The 16,073-nt window shown below is 36.9% G+C and overlaps 1 protein-coding gene across 1 annotated transcript in view; it reads left to right on the top strand.

Annotated features, from left to right (window-relative positions):
* wwc1 (WW and C2 domain containing 1) overlaps positions 1 to 16,073 on the top strand; it is a 96,813-nt gene that overhangs the window by 63,861 nt on the left and 16,879 nt on the right. Inside the window, exons 10-18 of the mRNA XM_072264020.1 lie at positions 878 to 967; positions 3,458 to 4,128; positions 8,921 to 9,041; positions 10,282 to 10,359; positions 10,705 to 10,791; positions 11,309 to 11,501; positions 12,535 to 12,702; positions 14,224 to 14,324; positions 15,222 to 15,390. Coding sequence (XP_072120121.1) covers positions 878 to 967; positions 3,458 to 4,128; positions 8,921 to 9,041; positions 10,282 to 10,359; positions 10,705 to 10,791; positions 11,309 to 11,501; positions 12,535 to 12,702; positions 14,224 to 14,324; positions 15,222 to 15,390 — 1,678 coding nt within the window. The remainder of the gene's footprint in view (positions 1 to 877; positions 968 to 3,457; positions 4,129 to 8,920; positions 9,042 to 10,281; positions 10,360 to 10,704; positions 10,792 to 11,308; positions 11,502 to 12,534; positions 12,703 to 14,223; positions 14,325 to 15,221; positions 15,391 to 16,073) is intronic.

Here is a 16,073-nt window from a genome sequence, read left to right as displayed (position 1 = left end):
TAAGACAATTTAGAACTTTGCTCACTGTGGTTTCAAGCATTCAGATTTGGAGATGCCAGAAATGGCTGGGAGTGGAAAATGAAATAATTTCACTACATCAACAAGTTGGGAACAATGAAGAATTTGACGGTATTGATAATCATCTTGAATGTTACAATGAAACTGAAGATTTGGAGGATGTAATCATTGAAAACAGTGTATGAAGGCAATCCATAGTCTGCACTAGGTGTCTGCACTGATTTTGTTCGATTAGGGTCAACCAAAATAACAGGGCAGCATGCACTGGACGAAATCCCTGTCAATTTATTACTCAGTTAAATGGTAGTTCGTCCTTTGTTTAATACCTTTTTAACTATTTCCATGAAACCGGCTAATTGGAGCAGCCGCTTAATTGGGCCAAAATATATTGGTCCCGATGTGTCCCAATTGATCAGAGTCCATTGTATATCTTTACACCATAGACATTCTGCTTTAGCAGCAAATAGAAAACAAAAAATATTAAGTGAAATCCTTCAAAGCTGGTCCAAAGGAATTATTTTAATGTGATGCTAAACTAATTTTGAAATATAGATAATGATTAATTGCTGTTTACTCTGAGAAAATATCTTCTCTTGAAACACAATACTAAGAAGTGACATGGAGTCATAAAATGAAAATGAGCCTCAGAATTTACAGATGAGATCTAGATAAGAATATTGGTAGACCTTTTGAATTTATTAGTCCATTTTTGTGTTTTAAATGCTAACATTTTTGTAACATATTTTAACACATTTTTACAAAATGACCATGAATGTTGGCATGCAAGGTTAAAATCAGTCAACATTTAGTGGGGAAATTTATTGTTATAATACATTTATAATGAAGTTATATTCTGCAGATTAAAAATGCACAGCAGGAGGAACTACTTGTTGAGGGAGTTAGAAGAAGCAACACGCTTGGCATCAATATTACACTCACAACTTCAAAGGTGAGTTATTCTGTGAATATGTGGACAAGTAATCATTGAAAAAAATGTTATCAAAGAATTGTTACAATGCTACTGCTGTGTTTTGTCAAAGCTGGAGGTTAGGAATTATATTGTGTACTGCAAAATCTATGTGTTACATGACAGAATTTCATAGGAAAATGATCACTTAAAACATAAGCAACACACACAAAATGCTGGTGGAACGCAGCAGGCCAGACAGCATCCATAGGAAGAAGCACAGTCGATGTTTCGGGCCAAGACCCTTCGTTAGGACTAACTGAAGAGATAGTAAGAGATTTGAAAGTGGGAGGGGGAGGGAAAGAGCTAAGAGCTGGAAAGTTGATTGGAGAAAGAGATACAAGGCTGGAGAAGGGAGAGGGTCATGGGACGGGAGGCCTAGGGAGAAAGAAAGGGGGAGGGGAGCGCCAGAGGAAGTTGGAGAACAGGCAAGGAGTTATTGTGAGAGAGGGGGAGAGAGAGAGAGAGAGAGAGAAAATAAATAAGGGATGGCATAAGAACGGGAGGAGGGGCATTAACGGAAGTTAGAGAAGTCAATGTTCATGCCATCAGGTTGGAGGCTACCCAGACGGAATATAAGGTGTTGTTCCTCCAACTGAGTGTGGCTTCATCTTGACAGTAGAGGAGGCCGTGGATAGACATATCAGAATGGGAATGGGACATGGAATTAAAATGTGTGGCCACTGGGAGATCCTGCTTTCTCTGGCGGACAGAGCATAGATGTTCAGCGAAACGGTCTCCCAGTCTGCGTCGGGTGTCACCAATATATAGAAGGCCGCACCGGGAGCACCGGACGCAGTATATCACACCAGCCGACTCACAGGTGACTTGTCGCCTCACCTGGAAGGATTCACACCAGCTGACTCATAAAACATAAACCCAGATAATGCTAAACTCCTTCTAGATCCTATTAACATAGCAGCGAACGGCAAATAGCCAATCACTATTGCTCTAGTCCCCTCTGTCCTCTCTCACCTTGGGTTTTTACACACAATTGTATTTTGGTGGTGATAGGTGGACCAAGGTTCAGTGAGGACTGGATGGGCAGATGAGCTACCAGGGGAAGGGGATGGGGTGGAGTTGATAAAAAGGCCAACAGTAATATGTGGAAACCAGTGACGAAAATGAAAGGGCATAAGGGGCCCAGTGGGTGATGGAGAGGATCAGAGTGGAGAACGAGGCTGGAGGGTGATGAATGGAGTCAGAAGAGATGGAAATACTGGACTTTGATAAGTAAGGAAGGTAATAAGTTCAGATGCGGATTCTTGGCCAGAAGCTGCAGCCGTTCCTTTCCCTCCATAGATGCTGCCTGACCTGCTTGGTTTATCCAGAAGTTCGTTGTTTTTTATCTTTTTCTTATCTGTTTCCCATTTCCAAAAAAAAAATAGGGATTTTGGTTTGTATGTACTCAATCCTGAAACATTCAAGTTGGCTGATAATACCAAATATAAATGCAAAATACTGGTAACACTTGTTGTGTTAACATTTCAGATTAATAAACTTTCAGCAAAGCTAGAAAAAATTTAAAATCAAACTTGTTTTACGTTGCACAGTATGGGGAGGGATGGTGAGACCAAAGTTAATTATTTAGTTTCAGCATTGGTCTTTTTAATCTCTCTGAATTTTCATTTCCTTTTATTTACCATGCTTTCAGACATACCAATAGCGATTCACTGACCTTCAATTCTCTGTCTTAGCTGAAGCCACCATCATTTAAGTCATTCAGTTTGTCTTAATCTTCACCCCTATCACAAATATTCTCTTTGTTCTTTCTACTCTTCCTTGTTCTCTGCAATGGAAACATGCTTGAGTTCCAACAGCTTTAGGGGTGTCACAGAAACACAGCTAGCAGAATGCTGCCTCACAGCTCCCAGATTCATTCCTGGCCTCCAGTCTGTACATTCTCCTTATGACCACGCGGGTTTCCCCTGTACACTCCAGTTTCCTCCCATATCCCAAATATTTGGAGATTAGTAGATTTTGGCCAGGACAAGTTGCCCAACTGTGTAGATGAGTGATAGAATGATAAGGGGACTGTTGGGAAAGTTAGGAGAATCAAATGGGTTAAGGTAGGATTAGCTTTAAAATGGTTGTTTGATGGAGGGCTAAAGGACATGTTTCTGTACTGTATCTCTCTGCCCGATTCCTCAGTTCAAATAAAATATCTCTGACCTGATACACTAACTTGATTTTTCTATCCAAAAGTGCTATCTAAAGTGTTGAATAATTGAAGCATTTTCAGTTTTTGTTTGACATTCACGGCTTTCTTGGATAAAAGGTTCTATTTGCAATCCTCGAGTTGTTATACTCTCCTTACTGGTCAACCTCTTATCCTGAAAGTAATTTTATTTCCTACATGCTTTGTTTTAATTCAGTAAAGATGTTTATGTTTGTAATATTGCTAAAACTATTTTATTGGAATACTAATAATTGTGTTTATTTCTCCACCCCCTACCCCCCAATCCCCCAAAGTCTTTCAACCAGCACTCTTTCTTTATCGTCTGGTAGCAGCAAAGGGTCATTGACATCCAGCCATGGATCTCTTGGTGCATCTAGCCTCGAATCTTCAAGTTCTGACCTGTACTATGATTTTCTGGAAGAAACAGTAGACTTAGATTATCAGTATAAGTTAGATATATTGCTTCAAGAGGATACCTCAAACACTAGACCTGGAAGTTCTATAACCACCATACATGAAAATGAGGTGGCAAATACTCATAACTGTTTCTCACACATCGATTCTTATGGAAATCTAAGCAAGATTCACACACGGAGATATTTGTCTGAGACGCCCAAGTCTCTAGCTTCATTAAGTCCAAGGTCGTCTTTATCCTCCTTATCACCACCTGGTTCTCCTGTGGTTAAAGATACCCAGTTTTTGATATCTTCAGGAGAATCTCTTTCAATGCATGCCAATACAGACTTTGAAGAAACAGAGCTGCAAGAAACTATTGCTAATTTTAATATGTACACTGAGAATGATAATCAGATTCCTTCAAAATCTGTGCCTCCAGATACAGTCTTTTTACCTTGTTTAAATTTGGAGACTGAGAACAAGTCTGAATCTAGACCATTTAGTAATTCATCAAACGTACAGTCTGAAGTGACTGGAACTTCTGCTAAATCTGATGAAAGAATAGGAGGTGAGGTTTATAATGCATTATGTCATGAAATGCTCTGGTTTAAATATCCTGGTAGTTTCATTTTTAAATGAGTCCATAAGTACATATTTTTTGAATGATTCATTCAATGGTATCTGTTTAGAGCAATTTTTTTTGTGATTTGCCATAGCAGGCAAACATTTGTAAAATAAAATCAATAGCTTGCCAGATCAAGTGATAACAATCAAGTTTGTGTTTCCTATTAATGGAAATTAGATTGAGAAATGGTGTATTTGATATGAAAACAGAGTTATTGTTTTGGTACACAAAGAACACTTGACTAAGTATTGATTTAGAAGATCGCCTGAGGCTTGCATACCTCTTCAAACTGAGCATATTGTCCAGTGCCCTGAAATTGCCATCTTTTTTTTGTTTGAACCACATAGTTTCTTACAGCATGCTCTTGGGCACAACCAGAAACCCAGTTTGCAGTGGGTCATCCAGGTCTGCAAATGCAGAAAGGCAGTGTGCTCTCAACCCCACATTCAATGATTGTCAAAACGGTCTCCAAAATCAAACATTTGTGAATGTTTTGAAATTGACATTGAAATGGATTCAGGCACTATTAAACTGTTTTCATTTTAAACACAAAAATGTAATTAATTGTTAAAGGTGGTTACTTTCAAATTTAGTGATAAGTCAAAGAAAAAGGGCAACTTAGCATTCAATGGAAGCTGTTTCTTGCTCTTAGTTGCATCATAATATTAAACCTTTCAGTTATTTGTGCACGCATATTCCTAAATAGCTACGATTTGTCTTTTTGTTTTGAATATTTGCACCCTGAGCGCACTTGCTTGATTATTTTAGTGCTTTATGCAAGGCTATTAGGTATGTTTGGGGATATAAACCAATCAGCTACAAGGAAACAATAAGGCGTGGTGCCCTTTTAGATTGAAATCACATTAGGATGTTGCTCTTCCCTCCTCTTCTGAGTTGGCATAATGTTCTCGCCCTACCTTGAGATCAGAAGAGCAATTTGGCTCTTGAAGTAAAAAAACTTCTGTGCTCCTCCTTTCTTTTCCCCTACAGTGTTCAATATCTGGAGAAATAATACCTCAAAGTGATCATTGATGTGAAAATCAATGTGAAAATGTGATCATCTGCGTTACACCTGATGGCTCTATTGATGGCAGCTTACTTTGTTGTTAATTTGAAAAAGGCTGATAAGGTAATGATTGTGCAGGCTAGTGTTGTGTGGCTTCCATTAGGTTCTAAGCAACCAGTTTTCCATGTTGATAAAATATAAAGGAGTATAGGAACAGGCTTTTGAGCCCACAATGTCTGTGCTTAAACTAATCCCATCTGCCAACACAGGCATCCATCCTTCCATCCCCTGCCAATTTTTGTGCCTGTTTAAATGCCTCTTAAATATTGTTGTCACTTCTACCACTTTCCCTGGCAGTGCAAACCCAGGTAACTACTGCTCTATGCCCTCTAGTATTTGAGATTTCCACTCTGGTTTACGCTGTCTGTCTTTCATGATACTTCTATCAGGTCACCCCTCAGCCTCCAACATTCTAGAGGAATCATTTGGTTATTTTCTGATCATTCCATATAGCTAATACTCTCTAATTCACGCAACATCCTGGTGAAACTCTTCTACATTCTGTCCAATGCCTCCACCACCCTCTTGTAATGTGGCGACCAGAACTGCATATCATATTCCAAAAGTGGCCTAAGCAACGTTTTATACAGCTACAATATGCATTCCCAACTTTAATGCTCAGTTACCTCACCAGTAAAGGTGGATATGCCATGTACTTTTTGTATCACACTATGTAGTTGCGTCCCCCACTTTTGGGGAGGTATAAACTTGCACCTCATTCCAATTGAGGAAATATTTAAAAGATCTCTGCTTTGCTAGGCTTTGTTCAATGTGGAGCAGAGAGCGAGTTTGTAAATCTGGCTGGAGCAAAGGATACTGTGAATGGCAAGGATGGAGTGCTGCAGGAGGGGTGTGGGACAGGTGGCAGAGAAGGAGTGCCAGGGGCGGGAGCTGGTGGCAAATGTGCAGACACACCTAGCCCTGAGACACCAGGCAAGATCATTTGATTCCAAGCATTTGGTTTATTGATCATTACAGAATGTCTCTCTGGTAATTCACGTTCCCACCCCTCTCCTTCCCCTTTTCCCCACCATGATTCCCTCTCCTGCCCCCATCCCACTCTTAGTTTGCAGTAGAGACACATAATCAGAATCAGGTTTATCATTACTCACAAATTTATTTTTCTCTGCAGCATCATCAGCAGTACAGTGCAAGACATAAAATTACTACAGAACTGTGCAAAAATCTTTGGCACCCTAGCTATATATGTGCGTGCCTAAGACTTTAGCACAGTACTGTAAATCAGCCTGAAGTATATAATTATTTAGCATAAGCAGCAATCCAACTACTTGCTCGTGGTTGTTTTTATAATAGATTAAAGGTGTAGTCAGTGGTGAAGAAAATTAGATTATTAATTAGCTTTGAGGTTCCACTGGAATGCTGTTCATAGGAATTTAAAGAATTCAGAGAAAATTAAATGCCAAAGTTAGTCATTAGCCTCTTGTGACTAATTACAATATTCTATCAGCTAGAATGATATTTCTTTTCAGAATGTGTATTTGCAGGTTTGGGTTCACCTGTAAGTAATTGAAATGATGGGCAACAATCATAACAACACACATAAAAGTTGCTGGTGAACGCAGCAGGCCAGGCAGCATCTCTAGGAAGAGGTGTAGTCGACGTTTCAGGCCGAGACCCTTCGTGAGTCCTGACGAAGGGTCTCGGCCTGAAACGTTGACTGCACCTCTTCCTAGAGATGCTGCCTGGCCTGCTGCGTTCACCAGCAACTTTTATGTGTGTTGCTTGAATTTCCAGTATCTGCAGAATTCCTGTTGTTGGCAACAATCATAATGTTCTTTTCAGCAAATTGCTACAACAGTATATTTATTTGGGAAGAAGCTATGGAAGTCACAGTGTTTTTTTACAATGGATAAAATCAAGTTTTATGCTGTGCACTTTCTAACTGTGTATAGCCTTGAACCCAAATTATGCTTGGTTAGAATAGTTTAATTGATCTGACAGCCCATCTAATAAAATAATGAAGCAGGTTTCTATTTTGAAATATTTCTCAATCACTTTTTTCTGTTATTACCATAGTGTATCATTGAGAATAAGCTTGCCACTGCATTTATTTTTTTAATTAGAATAGTATGCTGTGACATTGCAAAATCTAACATCACTTAAAGAAGTGTCACAGATAATGTTAGAGAAACAACAAATAAGGTAATAATAATAAAAATATAAAATATCTAAATACATGTATTGAAAATAAATCGGGAAACAGGTAAAAATAAAATTGAGACTAGAACCACCAGGTTTCTCTAGATTTTGTTTTTTGTGTGTTTGGATGAGAAAGAAATGAAAAGAAAATTTCAGTCTTGCCACTATTGGTTTTTAATGGGATGGCTAGGGGTGGGAACCAACATCCTTTTCAGAACCAGCTGCTTTCTTAAGTAAGTCCTTCTTTGACTGATTTGATGGTAGAGAGGCAGAAAACAAAGTAATTTTGATTTCCTGGTGGACTGAAACATGGCATCTGAAGGTATCAAGAAATACTTGATAGAACAGTTAAGTTGCTCACTGGCATTACTTAAGGCTCATGACCAAAATCAGTATCAATGAATTATCTTCTAGTGCCATCGTGTCCTTTTGATATCCTTCATATGTCACCTATCCTTCCTTCGTGTCTTCTATCTGCAATCTTCTCGGGGGTCTGGCTCCACTGTGTGATCTTGCTCGTTTTCTTTCCCCTGAATTCTCCAAAACTTTATTGATGGTCCCTTGGTCCCACCAAACTACCCTGTTATCTTTAGCTGTATTACTTTGTTTTCTGCCTCTCTATCATCAAATCACCCTATTTTTTATTGGACCTCTTCCCCAAAGTTTTGATTTAATTCTCAGACTGACATGTATCTTAACCAGCTTGACATCTCAGTGGCACCTTGGTGCTTGCATGCTGTTTTGTCACCTGAAACCAGGTTGGTCCCCTGGCTTAGTGAAGATGGTAGAGCAAAGGATTTGCTGGGTCATGAGGTTGCATCCTGTGATTGAGTACAATTCTGCTCTTGCCGATGACACTAAGGGCTTTATAAATGTTACTTTATAGCTCATGATCTGCAAAATTTCTATCAAGTTTATGTGATGAGACTAATCTTTTGTAGACAGAGGCTGACTCTTTCTAATCAACTAAAACTCTTCAGCATATTAAATCCTTTGTCTTAATATTTATTATTAACACTTATATTGTTCCCTGATTTCCATTTATCACCTGTCTTAAATGGAAAAGTTGCTTGCACAGTTCTCCATGCTGAATCATGAGAACGTTGGATCTTTAAGGTTAGGATATACGAATCTTCTCGCTAGGTTTGCTTAAAACCTGGGATTGGTCAAAATCCGTGCCAGTGTATATCACACCCTGGTGTGTATATTTTACTTACTGCTGGTACATTGAAGACACACTGAAGAATCGTGACAACATTCATCAGTTGAACTATTTTAGTTTGAATCTTCACCTTTACTCTAATAGTTGTTCACTAGATCAAATAGTTGTTGCAGGTGGATTTGCTTTTATTTAAAGCAATTAATTAGAGCACTTTCTCACTTTGCTACTGTTTTCCAGGAATTGTATTTGTCTTTCTATTGCTATTTTTACCAGAAAGTAATTATAAGCCTTTTGAGAAAAGGAAAATGATGTAGATTTATTTTAACCCCTGTTACTTTCATTTTTAGATGCCAGTACTCAAACCGAGATGACTGGAGCGGTTCTGCATCCCAAAATTGCTTGTGTTTCAGCAGCAGTATCAGATGAGTCAGTAGCAGGTGATAGTGGAGTATATGAAGCAGTGAAAAGGTACATCATGTATTTTCTGTCTATTTCTGACTGAACTTATAAAAAAATAAGTTTTTGGTTACCCTAATTTCTCTTTGTGTTCTTGGAAAACCCTTTTGTTTTGGCCATGAAGCCTACCATTTGCTGACTGCAAAAAACAATACATGAACAGAATACAAAATAATTCAGGAAGGAGGTACATAAGCTCGAAGGCACACACTCAGCGATTCAGTAACAGCTTCTTCCCCTCTGCCATATGATTCCTAAATGGACAGAGAACCCATGAACACTCCTCACTTCTTAAAAATTTATTTGTTTATTTATTTATTTAAAATTTCTATCTTTGCACTATTTTTTGTCTTTAATATATACACTTACTGTAATTGATTTACTTATTTGTTATTATCTTTCTATATTATGTATTGCATTGAACTGCTGCTACGAAGTTAACAAATTTCACAACACATGCCGGTGATAATAAACATGATTCTGATTCTGATAACTACCTAACTTACATACAAATATCAAATAGAAGTTTGCAATTAATTATTACAAAAATAATTTTCTATACAAGTGTTTTTAATTGCAATTTTACTGCTTATGTTTTTTGAAAATGTTATGCTGGTGTTTAAATGTGAACCTCACCTAAAGTTGTCATTTTAATGGCTATTTTGTTTGAGGATTTTCTCCATTATTCATTTAAGAGAGATTAGAAAACTGTGTGATTGCCCATACAGATTTACTGTTGCCCACATGCTTTCCAATACATTTTATATTTTAATGGCTAAATGGTAATTATTCATAATAAGCCTAATTCTCTTCTCCCAATTATGACAAATTGATTTTCCCTTTCTTAGACCCCAATTGACTTCTCCATTGCCACAAAACTTTTCCCCTGCTTTATAAATTCATCACCTTACAGTTATATCAGCATTCACTCCACCTTTTGTATCACACCATGGTTTGCAACCCTGTATCCCAGCACAATGAATACTTGAGATTATGTACTCTTCTGAAATTGTGTAGACATTTATGCCATAGTTTATTTATTTTATATTAATTTTTTTTTTACAGCTTTTCATTTAAGGACTGTTTCAATATACTGTACATTTCCAGATTCTACTCCATAAATTACCCATTCCTTCAACAAAATTGATTAGAATTCAAATACAATTCCTGAATAAAAAGCAAAATATTAAAATATTACCTTGGCAAGCATATTTATCTGTGTACTTTTACTTGTTTTGTTCCAACTCTATAGGTTATGTGAGACAGAGGATGCACTTTTTGAAGATGAAATAGAAGCACTGGGTGCTTCCAGACTCCAGATAGGAATGAAGTAAGATTTGTGTTGTTCTTAAGTTTGTAAAAACATTTAAAAATATTTGTTGTTTGTTATTTTTAAAACTGAATTGAGCTTCTCATTTGTAAAGATTGAATTGAACCAAAATAATATTTTGAAATTGTATAATTGAAGATTAAGGGGACAAAATAAAGGCCTTGCTGAAAAGTTGGAAAAATTTGATGGATAAGAGATATAATTGAAAGCCTTTATTAAACTAATCAAGCTGCTTTGCTTCTCAGCTCGGAATTAAATGTTGATTCTTCTTTTTTAGGCTTTATAGGCTTTATTCAGATAATTTTTGGTATGTAATTTCTCTAACAGGAACTTTTTTCCTTGCAGGTATGATGATAAAAGCAAAAGATTTGCAGTATTTATTATTCAGTTGAGCAATCCAGCAGCACTCATGATAGCACAGAACCAGACTATGTAAGTAAGAAAAAAACTTTGCAATCAAGTTGAGTGTGAGTTCAGCACCGCATTTGCAGCAAGATAAATAGGTAAAACTGACTGAAGAACAGAATAATTCAACTGAAAGGGTAACATTTAAGAGAATATTTTAGAAAGAGAATACACTTAAAAACTTGATTTTTGTTTTGTTCTTTATTCCTGTAGACATAACAGATTATTGAATGACAGTTTTTTGTGGTATTTTATTGATTTGTGAGACCAAAAAGATGAACAAGATGTGGAACTAGAACCTATTTTTTTTAAATTAACACCTGACAAAACAGATTCCATCTTCCTAACTACTATGCTTAGAAAGCTGAATATATGAACATACTTTGTGTGCTACGGCTAGCCAAGTACATACCATCTCTATATTTAACACCAAGTTCATATTTCCACCAGCCTAGAGTTAGGGAAACCCATGTTGAACGATCATTCTTTAAATAATGGTACTGTTTTATCTAGTGAAATCTGACCTGATTTTTCTTTTGTGCAGATATATCCGGGTGGCTGTGCTTCCATGCTCTGAAAATGCAAGTTGTCTCTTCCGCACCAAGGCTGTAGTAATTGCTGAAAGTGTGGTGTACAATGAAGTTTTTTGGGTCACCATTTCCTTTCCCGCATTGCGTCAGAAGACTCTGCGAGTTGATGTTTGTTCTGTGGATAAGTCTCACCGGGAGGAGTGTTTGGTCAGTAAAATGTACTTATATTAAATCTTAAATATTAAATCTTGAAACACATTACCTTTTATTTTTATAATTTGCTCTATTAAGAATTGTCCAGTTGATTTTTATACATTTTCTGTTCTCTTTTAATTTTCTGGTCTTTTTTTTATGTAATCTGGGTTTCTCTGGGAAAGCTTGCTTTTATCATGCATCACCATGAGAAGATGAAGGTGATCTACCATTTAAAACATGGAGAACTCGTGTTGCTGAGGAGTAAGTTCCAAGATTTGGACAACAATAAAGGAATGAAGCAACACACACAAAATTCTGGAGGAACTCAGCAGGCCAGGCAGCATATATGTAAAAGAGTACATTTAACTGGATTTTCAGCATATGTAGATTTTCTCTTATTTGTGAATGAAGGAATGAAAATATATTTCCAGTTCAGTGTGGTCTGCTATTTGTAAGGAAACCTTTGGTGGCGGCATTACCATGCACCTGAAGCCCTTTTCATTATTAGTGGTGGAAGTCACAGGTTTTGAACAAGCTGCTGGAGTTGTCCGGGAAGATAACATTATGCATTATATAATAGTTTTAAAATTAGTAAATAAAGATTTATAGTAATGAATAGAGGCAGATTCCCACTTCCTAATGAGGGATTTTTTTCTCATGTGTAGGGATTTGATGAAATGAAAGTAAGAAATATAGTAGGGTATATGGGTAGCTATGGGAAAGAATGCTTCTGATTAAAGGTAGTATTCAGGAACTGAAGTCTTATGTAATCCAGGGACGGTCCGTGTACTGATCCAAATTAAACCAAAAGAAACTAAATAAATTGGCTTTTTCTTGTCCATTCAATGTCAGCAAAAGTACATATTGTTAAGAAGTACAACTTCAATTGTAAAAGTTAAATTTTTTATTTTATTCACAACGCTATGAATAGAGATATTTGCTTTGGTTCTGAGCAATAACACTTTTTTTTGTTTCATGTGATTTTTTGTTTGCATTGTAACTACACTCCTAAACCTTGAATGATAATTTATTTAAATTTTAACAGGGCGGTGCTCAGATCAGCTTGGCAAATGTGAATAGATCTGGAGAAAAATCAACACACTGGTACAACCTCCTTAATCACCATTATCTACAAGAGCAAAACATAAAGCACCATGCACAAGATGAAGCTGTTCTTCAATCAGATATTAATCACAGTACAAAAGAAATGAAAGTATGTTAAATATTTGAAGAATAGTTTAGTTGTACTGACACACAGATTGTGGTTCAGATCCATTTACTTATAGCAAATCATCTTCAGTATTTCCTGTTTAGCGGGTAATATAATGCCTTTTAAGGGTGCTTTTAAGAGCCAATCACATTTTTTATTTCAAAAGTAAACTTTACTCAAAAGTATGTACAAGAAATAGAAAATAATGCATGGCTTTCTTCATGTTCATACTTACCCAATCTATACTTTAATGGTGTTTTCAGGTCTATATTTTCTTGGAATCCTTACATTAACATATTCTGTGTAAAAAGTACTAATGCTCACTTGTGTGGCATCTTTGACCAATATACCTTTCAAGTGTATGTGGTGCTTTTACATAAGATCCAGCCCCTCATTGCCCAGTGATGACATAACATTTTATTAGTCTTATATCAAAAATCTTTTGTGTTGGATGTGCTTATGATATTTTGGGCTGAGTCCACTATCCTCTGAAGCTTCCTGTGTAACTGCATTTTCAAATTGCCACACTAGACTATGATGCAACCAATCAAGATATTTGCAACAGTATACCTGTAGAAGTTTGTAGAACTGCAAGTTTTTTTCTAGCTAATCTGTAGTATTGATTTATGAAATCATTCTGCAGCAGAAAATAACACGCTCCCTACAAACAGCTAATAAAACACTACATCTTTGGCAGTTATTAAAGAGACCAGTTGTTAGTGTGCACTATAGCTGCAGACTCAAACATGCATTCACGAGATCCTCCCACTAAATCCTGAGTTACTATAATCCCATTTTCCTTCTTTCTTTGCAAAAGTTGTTGCGACTTGTAATACTCTCAAAAATTCAGTGCTGCGGCATATATATATAGCAAGGGTGTGCTAAGATTTTTGCACAGTACTGTATTTGTCAACGTGGAGCAAAGTACGAGTTTGTAAATCTGGTGGGAACAAAGGATGTTGAGACTGTCCAGGGTGGAGTGCTGAGGGAGGGTTATGTGACAAGTGGCAGTGGAGTGCCTGGGGCAGGGGGGTGACGCGGGTACATAGGCACCCAGCCTTGAGACACCAGGCAGGTCATTTGAGTCCAAAGAATTGGTTTATTGATCATTACAGAATGCTCCCTCTGCTCTCCTTTTCACTTTTTCCAACCACGATTTCCTCTCCCTGCCTTCTTCCTACTCTCTATCCACAACAGAGACCCCATATCAGAATCAAGTGTATCATCACTCACATATGTCATGATTTTTCTTTTTGCAGCAGCAGTACAATGCAATACATAAAATTATTAAAGTACTGTGCAAAAGTCTTAGGCACCTTCGAGATATATATATATGTACCGAAGATCTTTGCACAGTACTATACTGTATATAGTGTCTTTATTCAAGCTTTAATTGATATAGGTTCATGGACCTAAGACTTTTGTCTCTCTTCCAAGATTTTGTAAATAACTCTGACTGTTAACAATGCAATTACAAGAAAAGGTTCAGTATTATTTTCAACTTCTGTTGTGTTATTTTTGTAGAATTCTACGTGTACACTTCTGGAACAAACAACTTCAGAACTGGAGGCAGTTGAACAAAGTCCAGAAAACAACAGAAATATATCAAGTGTTGAAGAAGAATGGTACACACTATAAATTCTTTTTAATAATTGTACATGCTACAATTTTTTATATGGAATAGATTTTCTTTTGTTCTCAGCAGTTACCCTTTCTATCTTCTAAGCCCTGTTCTATTTGAACAAATTGCCTGCCACGACTTTGTACAAATTATTATGATTAAATCAACATAAGTTGACTATATAATCATGGAACATCATTGAAGTTACAAATCCAACTTGCAGAAACTTTCAGGTAGCAGTCAAGAATGGAAACTGATGGATTTTATTTTTTTCCCCCACTTTCATTGTACTTCCCAAAGCCAAGGAAATAGTCTGTCTGAGATTAACAACTCCTCCAGCCCAGGGTTAAAGTGGAAATTTTTTTGGGACAGAACACAATGAACTTAATGAATTTTAAACAGAAATATTGCAAATAAAGCCAAACTATGAACTGAGTTTGCAAATGAGTTCAAATTATGGAGTGATCTCAGAAATCTCGATCTCAGGTGCTGTCTGTGTCAGGCTCTCTGACTGCATGAGATTCCCCTGGGTGCTTCAATCTTCCATGTAGAGACTTGCTGCAAGTTAATCAGCTACTTTAACTTAAACCTACTCGGTTTATATGGCAGGAGTATCCTGGAGAGAGTGGAAAATAGGTGGGACAATTGGACTAAAAGGAAAACTGATAAGAGCCAGGATAGATTTATGAGTTAACTGACATCTTATGTTGTAATTAAATACCTAAAAATATTATCTACAGATATTAAGCAGTTCAAAGCTTCATATGAAAAGGGAAAGAATTAAAACTAATCCTTGAGGGAGTGTAAGCATATAAACTGTCAAAGATTGGAGCATATTTTAAAATAGAAACTTATATGAACAAATTTTCAAATGTATTTCATGTACTTTCTTTGTTTCCAGGCAACAAGTACCAGTAGGGAAAAGTGACTTTGGAAAGAGAGGCGCAGCTGACAATGAAGATCAAGAAGTGGACAGTGAAGGAGTTCCTTGGGAAAATGAAAACTACGCTGATACTGCCAGCGAACAGACTGACAGTTGGTCAACAGTCACAGCAGTAAATGCAGTGAAGGTAAGTGTAATAGATCTCTCTGAATAACTCAGCAGATGTCATTCAAGTTACAGTAACTACCAATAAGAAAGCTAACATTGGGAGCAGGTTGCCTGGTTGCAAAACTATAACAGATTGTGTTACACACACAAAATGCTGAAGCAGCTCAGCAGGCTAGGCAGCATCTATGGAAAAGAGTAAACAGTCGACGTTTTGGGCCGAGACCCTTCACCAGTCCTGCTGAAGGATCTCGGCCTGAAACGTCAACTATACTCTTTAACATAGATGCTGCCTGGCCTGCTGAGTTCCTCCAGCATTTTGTGTGTGTCACTTGCATTTCCAGCACCTGCAGATTTTCTCTTGTTACGGATTGAGTTAATGGCTGCTATAAATTGTGGCAGTTACTGGAATTATTAATTGATTTGCAGCGAATATGAATGAATTTAATTTGAGAGAAAAGGTTAATAAGCAAAACAAGAGCAAAGAGAATTCACTTTAGATGAACTGTTCATTTGAATCTGAGTGTAGTATCACAACCAAAAAAGTTATTGAAAAGCTGCCTTCCTATAACATCAATACTTTATATTCAAACTTAGAGGAAAATTAACTGTTTGACCCAACTCCCCACAATGCCCTGGTATCAAATAATACTATTACCTTTTATATATAAGATTACTAATTAGTTTAAATTTGAGTGGAAGGTA

This window comes from Mobula birostris, chromosome 7, assembly GCF_030028105.1.
Source record: "Mobula birostris isolate sMobBir1 chromosome 7, sMobBir1.hap1, whole genome shotgun sequence".
NCBI lineage: Eukaryota > Metazoa > Chordata > Chondrichthyes > Myliobatiformes > Myliobatidae > Mobula > Mobula birostris.
The sequence above is the reverse complement of the archived record's forward strand: the minus strand, read 5'-3'. Positions and strand labels throughout refer to the sequence as shown.